This window comes from Bombus vosnesenskii, unplaced genomic scaffold, assembly GCF_011952255.1.
Source record: "Bombus vosnesenskii isolate JDL3184/JDL3185 unplaced genomic scaffold, Bvos_JDL3184-5_v1.1 scf7180000013316, whole genome shotgun sequence".
Classification (NCBI taxonomy): domain Eukaryota; kingdom Metazoa; phylum Arthropoda; class Insecta; order Hymenoptera; family Apidae; genus Bombus; species Bombus vosnesenskii.
Window position 1 is genome coordinate 1,941,457 of NW_022882962.1, and position 12,616 is coordinate 1,954,072.

General features: G+C 38.3%; 1 protein-coding gene across 8 annotated transcripts in view; it reads left to right on the top strand.

Annotated features, from left to right (window-relative positions):
- The window catches only part of LOC117235442 (TWiK family of potassium channels protein 7-like), a 290,562-nt gene that overhangs the window by 231,686 nt on the left and 46,260 nt on the right, over window positions 1–12,616 (top strand). For all 8 annotated transcript variants that reach the window (XM_033497463.1, XM_033497461.1, XM_033497467.1 and 5 more), the window contains one exon: window positions 837–1,122. In XM_033497463.1, the coding sequence (XP_033353354.1) occupies window positions 837–1,122 (286 nt within the window). The remainder of the gene's footprint in view (window positions 1–836; window positions 1,123–12,616) is intronic.

The window sequence follows — 12,616 nt, forward strand, 5'->3', positions numbered from 1 at the left end:
CGAACGCTCTTTCTCTCGAGCTATGTTTCATAAATTAAAGCGAAATAAATCTTATATTACTTGCTATTACGACCGTTTGAAACCATTTTGTTGCTTTCCATTCTATAGATTTCAGAGAAATTTTTTCATGATATCGGAATTTTTGCCCATCCAACTATTTTGTACAAAATATTTTTTATTGAAAAATACACAGGCAATAAATCGAGTGGTTAACGGTAAAGATAAAATCGAAAAGACTTTACCGAAAAATCATCCAATTAGCAATTGATCTTTCTTTTGAAAAGAACTATATCCGCGTTTGAATCAATGCCATTGCATTAACGTTGCTCGCGTGTAGTATCGGTGATGACGCGCTGCTTCAAATAAGCATGACGGTATTTGATTTTTTCCCCAATTATCGCTTAAGCGAAACGGTAACGAATTTCGACTTATCGTTGCATCTTTGATCAGAATCCCGTTTTCCTACCTGAGATGACCTCAGTGAACCTGAATCAATCGAATTATCGGTGCGTTCTAGCGTTGGTGCTCCGTTTCAACGAAGTTCTATCGATTGGTCGTCGCCAACTAGTTTCTTCCTTCTTTAAAGTGATACTCGTTCCGTAGAGTCTTCTGGGTGGAAAAGATATTTCCAGTTTCTCTTCGTTTTATCCATATCTATCATGCGCTGTTATTCTTCGACGCTGATAAATTCCAATGAAAATTTTCCTTCCACGCGATTGTTCCTTTCCTTAAATCTGCAACGTTGCGTAAGCGCGTACGTACTTGAAACATATTTTCGCCAAATCGTATTTGTATTATTTTAACGAGGATATTTTTTCTTTTCTTTTGCTATTAAGGTTAATCACGAAGCACGAGCGAAGACGGTGGAAAACATATGGATAATTACGGAGAGTTTGAATATTCTTTACCGTGAGAACTGGACGAGGCTGGCTGCCCAGGAAATCGCACGTTTTCAGGATCAACTGGTGAAGAGGATCACCGAAGACATGATGGCGACCCAGAACGCCGGAACATATGTCGGAAGTTCCACTAGTGATACCGTGACAGAAAGACGGATACCGGAATACGAGTGGAACTTCGCCAAAGCCTTTTTATATTCTCTCACGGTGCTGACGACGATCGGTAAGTGTTTCAAGTAGAATTATACGACGTTATAAGTACGCTTTGATTTTTATCCAGAATACGTGACATACGATATTAATATTTGTTGCGTCGATTCTATATGTGTATTTATATTACATTGATACAATAGCTAGAACAATGAGATCAAGTATGACAGAAGTAGAACATTGGCCAACTAGATTTTAATCCTCTATGAGTATTTCACGATAATTTTGCCAGAGATTTCTCATTCTCGAAAAATCATTTTTCTTGGTTTGTAATTTTCATGTTTTAGGTTGCCCGAAAAGTTTCTTTCGTTTTATAAGGAAATAATAGACGGACAATATTTTTTGTTTTATATTAATTTATTGAATTATACATGAACATGATAGTAGAAATATAACGAAATGGATCATATCTAATTCAACAAAATAATACAAGAAATTGTCGTTCGTCTATTATCATCTTATAAAACGAAAGAAACTTTTCGGACAACCTAATACAATGTAATCTCATGCATTAACAATTCACTATACATAAATACATTTGCGTCGTAGATACATAAGTAGGACACATGGTACTTTCCTAGCTATCACGAAGAATTTCTCTACTTTGAAGACTTATACCACGCGTTAAATCAAAAACGTGTTACTACAATTTTCGATTTCCAGTTATCGATTTTTCATAGTAACGATCGATACGTCTTATCGACGACCAATCCCGTATATGTCTAGAGTTTTGCGCGTAACAAAGACCAAATACCTGTTCGACAACTGAGAAAATATATCGTGCAATAACGTATGCGGTTACTCGCTTTTGACTTTATCTATGCGGTCGTAAAGTCGCTTTGGTAACTTATCATCGATCTCTAGTCTCTGGTATGGCTAAATTTTATGAAAGATTCCAGTTATTCGTCTACCACGGCGCAGATTTAAATTAGCAGAGTACGAAGATACGGTACGCTATAAATCTGACAAAGCAAATTTAAACGCAAGCCGATTCCTTATCGCACGGCTCTGTTGTAAAATCTTTTACTGTTCACCTATAAAACGTTTCGAGTCTGACGGGGTAGCTAAGCGAAATTACATCAGGTCAAAGTACTGCGCGGGATAAAAATCAGAACATTGATCGAGCAGCGAGAGTTGCAAACCCAAGATGCAAAGGCAACATCGCGATTCCAAAATTCGCAAATGACGAAGTATCTTACCTTGCACAATTTCTGCGTATCGTCGCTTGACACATTAAGGGCCAAAGATTTGTTGACGCAACGTTTCGTTCGTAATTTTTCTCCGATCGATTTACGTTATTCAGATCTGTTTCTCTAACCTAATGGCTGTGAAAAGTAATTTCAGGGATCCCTTTGCAAATAGTATTTTTGGCCACTGTTTCTTCTGTTTAGATTGTTCAATTGCACGAGATTTAACCCCTTAACCTACAACTACGGGCATAGCCCGTGGTACGATGATCGGGCCGAGCGTATATATTACGGGCACAGCCTGTAGTAGATAATCGGACCAAACGTAAATATTACGGGCATAGCCCGCAGTACGATGATCGGGCCAAATATAATATACAGGGTGGTTGGTAACTGCTGGTACAAGCGGAAAGGGGATGATTCTATATTTTCGACTTCTTTTTTCGCGTAGAATCACCCCCTTTCCGCTTGTACCACCAGTTACCAACCACCCTGTATAATAGCTTGTTTACGTTTTCGGCCCAAAATTCTCGAACGTAAATCGTAGGTTAGGAGGTTAAAGAAGTTGAAATATGTATAGTATTATGATCTCGCGTATTACGTATTTCTTGATCCCTAATAGATAAAGACATTGACTGCCACGCCAATTTTATATATTTTGTTGTAACAATAGATTCCTACACCGTGAAACGTCTAATTTTAGCCAAACATTACACCGACAATGTTATCTAAGTCATTCGTCGCGTTGAAAATTGTTTAGTCCGTGAAACTTATCCTATTTTGATTATCCTAAAAAAAAACATCACGATATGATAATCAACGTGTTAAATCTTTTATCTGGAAATATTAGGTTGGCAACTAAGTGATTGCGGATTTTGTCATTAGGCGATATTAGGGTTGGCAGTCACTTAGTTGCCAAGCCAATATAAGTCCCCGTATTTATGTAAGTTAATTCTTGACACGCTCCGAACGAACGTAAGCGAGATTTACGAGTCCACAAAATTCGGAAATAACGTAGCCACGGTGTACGGAACGTTGCGCGCATTCCGTTAAAAATGAAGTATAATTTGCAATCGGAAGCTACATTAAAACATAAGGGCGAAAAAATTTCGACGCGTCAGATCGGTCTTGACATCGATCGAAACAGCGAGCATCGAGATTTCGCGGATGATATCTCTGTTTGAAGGTAACACGCTCTCTCGTAAATACAAAATGAAACGACAGAGAATTTTACATTCGAACGATTCCTGATAAAACGTATCGGTTTCGCGCGCGGAAAACGCGACAGACATGCGGCGAAGGGATACGGGGATGGAGGCAGGAGAAAAAAATAGGATAGAAGCAACAAGAGTCGGTGGTTACGAGGTCGAAAGGGTGAACCAGAGGCCGGTATAGCGAGCATCAATTTTCAAGGCAAACAAAGTCCAACATTAACGTGTAATGGCCGTGCCGTGGACTGGACTACTGTTGTCCGCTTTACATGTCAGAATACTCGGCATACATATACGCAAACCGACAATTCCAAATCGTTCGACTTGCCGGCGTTCGAACCGAGTGACGTCACGTCCGATCGTTTACTCTGGTTATTACTGAAACAGATTGGAAGTCTATGAGTTTTGTGGATATTGCAAAAAAGGGGAGAGAAAGAGAGGGAGCAGGAGGAACAAGAGGGAAAAGTAAATAAAAGAGTCGCGAAATGAGTGAAGCGTGCGCGCAGCAATAATCAGGTAGGATACGGAACAGCTTATCAAATTATTCTTCCTGTAGCCATATGTCTCTCATTTTCTTCTTTTCTTCTTTTTTTTTTTTTTTTTTTTTTTTTAATGTATTGGCGATTTCTTTCACGACGAAAATTCGATAATACGCGATGTAATTAAAACTTTTATCGGTGCAGCATCATATGCTACTGTTCAGAAGTGTCAATCAATTGAAAAGGTTTTTGTAGTATCCATACTTTCGAGGCAATATCTGACACATATCAATATCAGCGTCCTGAAATATCAAATTCGAGTATTTGCGATTTTATCAAGCCATGATTTTCAATCGGGGCTCAAATATTTTTCAAACATGTAATATCTGACTATTTAGTTAAGAGCACTGACCTCTTTTCCTCACGGATTGTCAAACAATAATAATAATAGCTATCCGGCGTGAATGTGTCATCTTGAACCAAATATGATATACCTTTTGGTGTACCACGGAAATTACGCGTGTCGTGAGATGAAAAAAATTGGAAATCGCTGTTGTAAAGCATACCAATACAACCAATACATAAAGTATCGATAATTTTGTTAGGTAATAAACAGAGATATCGATACTTCCATGAAGTATCAACTATACATATTGACTCGATGTTTGTATCGGTTTGCTATTGCTCGGAAAACATTCGTATTGAAAATTGATATCAGTAATCCGAAAGTTACGATATCTTCCGATATTTCTCGCGCAGTTGTTGAAACATCATCGATACGTGTCGGTATCGATTCGATGGTTGTTTACGAACGGTAGTGCGAGCCTGATGAAATTTATACCATGTTTGGTTTAATCGTTAGCGTGATGTCCGTTAGCATCGAATTAACGTTCGAATGCCATTTGGCGAAGGGAAGGTGTTCTTTAGAGATTGGCGGGGTGGCGGGGTCCGGTCGACTTTAAAATACGTATAACCTGCACACTGAATGATTCGCGTTTTAAAAAGCGTAGATTTTTGTTGCACCGAGAGGTGATTGAAGCTGAATGGGTTCTGTGCCGTAAAATCCCGGCGAGAACTATCGTTTTTGTAGTCGCTGGGTATTGAGTCATTGAAAACGTGCTCGTTCTTTTTTTGTTTTCAGCCTTTTTACGTTGTTGGGATGGCTGTTCATTTAACGCATAGGTTTGATGGTCAAATGAAGAGGATTTTTTTGTACAATTAGCTATGTACTTGGCCGAAATTCGGAATCGTATATAGATAATATGCGATATTTATTTCTTTCGTTTATTATATGATATCCATTTTTTAAATTAATTACGATAGATAAATCGTTGAAGACAGAATTGATTCAATTCTGGATACTTGCAATAAATTGCGAGACCATTGCACTATTGCAATAGAAAAAAAGGATGTTTTGTGGAACATTAAACTTGGAATGATCAATATGGTGGATGAAGCGAAATAAATTATCGATGATCATAAATCATGCAGAAACAAAAGAGAACGCTTTATCGTTCAAATAATTTTTATCGAAGCTTTTGATCTAAAGCGGAGATGGGATACAGGTATGGCAAAATATAAATTCTTATCTTTTATAAATGTTTCAGTTTCGTATTTTCACGATTTATCGCGTATCGCCTTGTTTTCCCATTCAATTTCTCAATCGAGCATCTCTTTTACAGATATCCATTGCTATTCGAACTCAGCTTGTTTTCGTAGGTTTGTTTCGACGAAGAACAGTTTCATTCCGATCTACGACCAATTCAAAAATATCTACCATTTTTTTCAAATACGTCTACCAGTTGTTTCGCCAACAAATTTTAGTTTCGCAATCACGCAATTCGTGTTTACGAGCCTTTTCAGACTTTATATTTCAAAACCGAATTTTTCCACCGTGATCGGGATTTGCAACATACCGTAAACCAACATGGCACGTATAAAACAAATTTCAATGACTATACGCAGCGTTCAAAATCGCCGGAACAAAAATTTAAAAACTTATTCCATTTAAAAACGTTTGATAAATGTCGCTTCGACGTGTCCATTTTTAACACCTACTATCTACAAACGTTATTAATGGAAACATGTAAAATTTCCGATTTTCGAAATCAGTTTTAAAACATTAAAGATTCACATTGTCAAAGATTCATTAATGACTTTCTGATGTTAGCCAAGCGTTTCATCCGACTACCCCCTTTGTATCAGTTCGTAAATTCTTTTATTTCCATTGCCTCTAATTTACTCTTTTCTCTTTTTCTTCCTTCCTTCTCATTCAGCTTCCTTTAAACGACTCTTCAATTTTTTTCTCTTTCTGCTCTCAACTCCTATTCCTTTCTTTTTATCCTTTTCTCTGGCTATAGATCATCTTTTAATCTTTTGTCGATCTTTTGTATAACTCCTAACTTCGCTATCTTTATTTCCTGTTTTCCAAATGAAAAGAGTCAACTTAGTAGTCGCATTCGGCAGCAATATTTAGAAACAATAAAATAAATAAATAAATAAGTAGCACCGATATACTAGGTCGCTTAGAGTAAAGGTGCAGCGTAGGTTTGTATTATCTATACCCAAATGCTGCATAGTCATCACATTAATTATAAACACGTTATCTCGCCTTTGAATTTCCAGACCCCCCAAGAGTAGAGTTATAAATACAGTTATAAATACTCGTTACGTTACAGACCTCAGGCAAATCTATGACACCTATGAGATCGTAAATTTAAATATGCATTTTCAAACATATACATGGCGAACAAACATAAGCATCAAGAGGAAAAGTATTTAAGAATTAAATTCCAGTCTATCTTCGTCATGACGGTTGCAAATCGCAGAGAAACAAGCGGAAGTAGTCTAGGAACAATTTACTGAAAAAGGAAACGTCACAGGAAATTAATTCGTTTCCAGAATTCTCCAACTTATCGGCTCTACTTTCGTTCATGTCCGCCACCTTCCTGTACCGGAAACCACTCAACTTCTTGTCAGCAATGGTGTCCGGCCGTAGTTTGTCTCTTTCTCTTCTAACTTTTTCAATACCTTCCAGTTAATTACTGTGGGCATCGTGGAATTTTGCATCGACCTGCTCGAGCGCAAGTATAATGATCGAAACGAGCGTCGCTTCCTGCGAGATTTCGATACAGTATAACGTCGATAAAACATATTTAATCTTATAGAACACACGTTGAGCCTGAGAGGCCTATGTCGTTTTGTTTTATGATACGAAATGTGCATTGCTTTAACTACACCCTTTTACTCGAATGTATTGAACAGTTAATACTAATAAAAAAATATATATCTTTGCATTTTGACGGTTATTTTCCACACGAAGGCCGATAAAATAATAACCGAGGAGAGACGAGTAATAAACCTATCAGGCTTGACACGTGCACCATAGAGTTAACAAGTTTGTATCGCGCGTGCCAAGTCATGGGTAAGGTGAAATTGAAAATGGGAAATCACGTTACATTTATTGTGAAAAACCTTTATTCCCACTGCGTACAACTATTCCGAGACGCGATAAATATTTTCCTTTTCCATTTCAAAAGCTCATAACTTAACACGTACTCTGTTTACTTGGGGGGTTTGGAAATATCGGTCTTGATATGTACGTAGCTAATATTTCTAGGTGCCAGAAGTGAACTTGCAAGCTTTACACGTAGGAAGTAATGTCCAGCGTGTATGTATTATTAACACCAATAAACCTGTCTGCTGTGCCGGATATGATTAAATCAGTTCGACAAAAAAGCTATTCACCGAGGTTCGCGAGAACAGCATCGAGTGCTTTTCGGTGATAGTACGTTGAAATCTGGCGCCTGATGGCCGATGAAAAAGGTTGGAGATAGACGCGGTACATTCTCTGGATGAGCTAGGACTCGCGTAATACGTACGACCGCATTCAAGAAACTTGACAAGCCTGCGCTTAAAACGACTTTATTTATTTTCTTCCTTTTTTTTTTTCCTATCTTTACTCGTAGAATATGCTATTACTACCTCGTGCAAAGAACCTGAGACACCCCGTATGTTTCATGCAGTTTTTCTCGAGTTTCAACCATATTTTAATCTTCTTAAAATGTCAGCGCGTAGATAAACTACTTTTAAAACGCTTATGAAATTAAAGATTTCATTATGAAAGTACGATAAACTAAATGTTCTGGCAAAAGGTACGCGTCGTTCGTGCGAAAAATTGCGTTAAGTGCATGAGCTGGTTGATAAAGGGAAGGATAAACGGAATAAACGAAACAGAGCAATTTGTATTTGCGTGTAGCAATTAATTATGTCCTCGAGAACAGTTGAGCGGGAACATAGTCGGTGTTATTTGTCGCATAGCCGGCAGCCATCGCTAAAGTAACTCCTACTTTTCCCGGGAAAAGTTTTCGTTGACGGGGGCCGCCACGGTGTCGTCTTCGTTCAGAGTAACGAACTTTTTAATTGGTTGCTGCTCTACTCGAAAAACTCGATCGTTTTCCGTGTTCCAACGACGAGTGGCTGCCTATGAAACGATACAAAGCGAGTCTCATAACGAGAACTTATAAGTCTGTTTAATAAATAAAGTTTTGATACGATTCACAGCGCGTATGATTATGCCGTTGCTTCCACGTTACTTTCGCCATAACTTCTGCAATTACCCGATTTTTCATCCGGCTGAAGGAACCGCTGCAACGAGTTTGGATCCGGTAAATTTCTTACGAATCGCTAAAAAGTATCACAGTGAAGTCGAATGAAAAAATAAGACGCATTTGAAAAAAATGATTACGTTGTTCGTTGACAAGTGGCGAGTTAATAGAACACGATGATAAATCAAAAGTATTACGCGTACAAACATAACGCAAACTATTCATAATTTTTTATTCTGAGAAATTCACGCGGTACACAATGTATTCCAATGAGCGAAGTCGCTCGTACTTTACCTCGCGATACGAATTACGACACGCATTTATCTAAATTATAAGTTTACTTTTGAAAATTACTCTCACGATATTTACGCGCCATTTAAAGCGCTAATTATCCTGCTCTTCGAATTGCCAACGATCGATCAACCTGTGAAACAATTGCCAAGCGTAAACAATGTTTCATCGTGCTATTTCCGGTGACGGTCTCATTCAGACACTTTATCGATCCGCGGTACGCAAGACGAGCCGCACCCACGATGCATCCGGGCGAAACATTTCGTTTCTCGTGGTACTGAGAATTTTCCATAATTATTCGAGACCCGAAGGAAAGCCAGTTTTCGGTTCACAAAAAGATTTCGACGGCGGGAAGTTGACATTCCATTAAAGGCGCATAGTCAGGCAAACAGGCCCCTGGCGTTGTAAACGGCTACGAAGACCGGGTTTGTTCTTTAAACACGTCTTCGTTCCCATCTTACTCGCTATGTTTCGTGCTATTCATGTCTTTCAAAGTTTTGTCCATTTCAATTTCGAATTTTGAGAGACTTCGATATCACTTAATTAGCGATTGCAAGATACGCTTAACGCTGTTACTTCTCGCACTGTTTTACAGTCGACCCTCCTTTGGAAACCATGCTAAGCTTATCAAATCATGTTACATAGAATCGTGTAGCAATTTTTGCAACATGTTATATCGATACCTTCTTCAATTATAAGATGATCGAGTCTAAATGTTTTCGCGGCTGGTGTCACGTTCGTATGATTTTGCTTGCCAGTGATTATGGTAGCGGACAGAGGCTACAAACGGTATCGATATGCAACCTTATTTTTCAACGAAGCGTTCATTTTCATATTTCTCATATTTCATATTTTTCTATATTTCATTTCCATAGCATCAAATTTTTGTAATCGTATAGAAACAACTACGAAATTGCGTGAAATTTAATATTCTTTGGCCTAATTAATTAGTCTGTGAAGGATATAATAAATACAGTAGCGTGCCGATACTTTTTCTAACCATTTGTACAAGTCGCGTAAAAATTATTGCAAAATAAAACAGATGTTTGCGGAACACTGAGAAAAGGCAGAGCTGTGTCAATAAATTACTTTTAACTTCTATATTCATTTACAGATTCCTTTGAATTTTTATCGATATAATCCCTTCCTCGTTACGATATAATGAGATTTCAAAGTGTTCTGTATAATATGCATATTATATATAATTTAATAACGTAAAAAGTTTCTGAAATCGAAATCATCCGTTTGTACTTGTCGATACAAAGCCGTATGAATATTTCGTCGATTACCTCTTTATAGTCTAGACTTACGTAGTCAGAAAATAGTCTGAGCGGTGCTGCTGGACCAGGACCAAGAGGCGAAGTATACAGATCCGGAGGATCAAACTCGATTTTTATCCCCGTCGTAAGATACTCGTTGCATATCACTTATTCCGTATTCTTAGTCCACTTTATCGGCGAGGATTCTTGAAATGGAATTTTCAGGATCAAATATCTCATCCTTTTCGTCAATGGCACATGCATGACAAAGTCCCAAAGATCTACCACGTGTTTATCTGCAAGATTGATATTTTCATGGAAGTAAAAGCTATTGTCGATAGATCCTACGAAGTTCTCGATTTACTCGAATTTTACTGGCAGAGCGATCCCTTTTGTTATTTTTTTGAACGTAACATTTCGTTAGTTTCGATAGGAAGAGATATAAACTGAGAACTACAGAAGAGAGCAACTTGTAGATATTAAGTTGTCCCAAAAGTTTCTTTCGTTTTATGGGCTGATGATGTAAAACAGAAATTGTTGTTCATCTATTGTTTTATTGAATTGATCCATTTCGTTATATTTCTATTATTATGTTCGTATATAATTCAATAAACTAATATAAAACAAAAAATATTCTGCGTCTATTATTTCCCTGTAAAACGAAAGGAACTTTTCGGACCACCTAATATTATGGTAAAAAATATGTTAATAAAAAGTGTAGTACGTGTTAATGTAATTGAACTGATACGACGAAATAGGACACGTTCGAAGTTGTTCGATTTTCAGGATGTAATATAATATTGTATTTGGTTGATAGTAAATTACTATTAGCTGGAAAAATCTAAATCGAATGTCAGAGTGACCGAGGGATCCAAAGCGTAAAATACTTCAGCTTTCGCGGATCCAGCAGGATTTTATCCTCTCTAAGCTCGAACATCACCTATTCATGTATTTTTTCCACTGTGTCTACTTCACGTGCACGTTCTCTAACATAGAATTTCAAGCACTTCTATTGAAAACTGTTTGACAGTATCCAATTTTCAAAAAATACTTTATTTCGCGTAAACAAACATTTTACTCTGAAATAAATATTCCAAAGCGAATTTCAATTATAATCAACGGCTATGAATTTAAGAACTAACGACACAGGGATAGAATTTCCTTCCAACCAAGTACGTCGAATTTAAGCGAAATTCCTTGTGGCTCTAGCAAAACTTTCGGACCCTCGAAAAATCCCGGTGATGCATATGTATGTGTACCGAAATATTTTTCTCTTATAAGTTGTTTCTCCCAACAACGCAAAACGAAGAAAGAAAGGGCTTACATTTTCTTCTCGAAATATTCCACGCGAAAATATTTTCTAGAAATATTTTAGTCGCAATCAGCCGTGTTGCTTGTCGGGCATAGAATAGCTGCGATCCGCGCGATTTCAGGTTTTATCGTGACCAGTCCCTTTCGTCCTGGACGATCTCCGAAGAAACGATAGTCGAAGGAAAAGTCCATTAATCATCTTGCGTGGTTACTTTCGCGTCATCGTAATCTCCGTTCTTTCGTTACCCTGTTCGCCATCAAAGTAGTCGCCGTATTCTTGTTGACCTTTTTGGCTCGCGTATCCCAGCTTCTTCTGCAGCACGTCCCACTTTTTCCTCTTTACTCCCATTCTTTTTGTCAGGGACACTAGCATTTTGCACTGGCAGTATAATTTCTTTCCGCGTTTCCCGTCGACCCGTGCGTTTCACTTCGAAAGAACGCGGGAATAGAAAACGAAAGGGACGTAGTAGGCGAGACATTGTGAGAACGACGATGGAAACACGATGCTGGGAACGCAACGCCAGCGGAGGTGCCGACGATGTCGACGGCGTCGACCACCGAGGATCGAGTCACGCGTTCGCGAGAAGACCAAAGGCAGCTTTTCATACCCGGCAGTATCGCGAATTTTAATCAGAGGACTCGAGGCGTCCTAAGACGACCGGGACTTTCGACTTTTCCGCGACTCGCTAATGGATTGCTAGACGAGAAGAGGTCGCAGACTAATCGCAATTTCGTTCTTCGTTTCGGGCCACGTTAGCTTGTCGACCTCTTTTGTTTCCGTTGCCTGCCTCTGTAAACCATGCCTTTTCTCAACACGGCTGATCGCACTTCAATATTGCAAATCGGTGCTTGGCCCGGGATCGCCTGTACCGTGGAAAACTCAATAGCAACGAAGAATTGGAAAATAGTCAACGCTCTATAAAAGAACGAAAACTACGAATTAAGGGAATAGGATGGGGAAATTGAGAAGTATCGAGTGCTTAAGAAAGAATCGCGAGTTTGCACGAACAAAACGAGCAGGAATCGAGCTAAAATTTCCAAGATTTTCCAAGAGTGGAAAGATTTATTTCGAGATTTTAGGCGAGATAGTTCGTTTTGCGTATAAAAATCTAATAAAAATAACGAAAAAGCTCTGTATCTGTTTAATAACTTCAAACAGTGG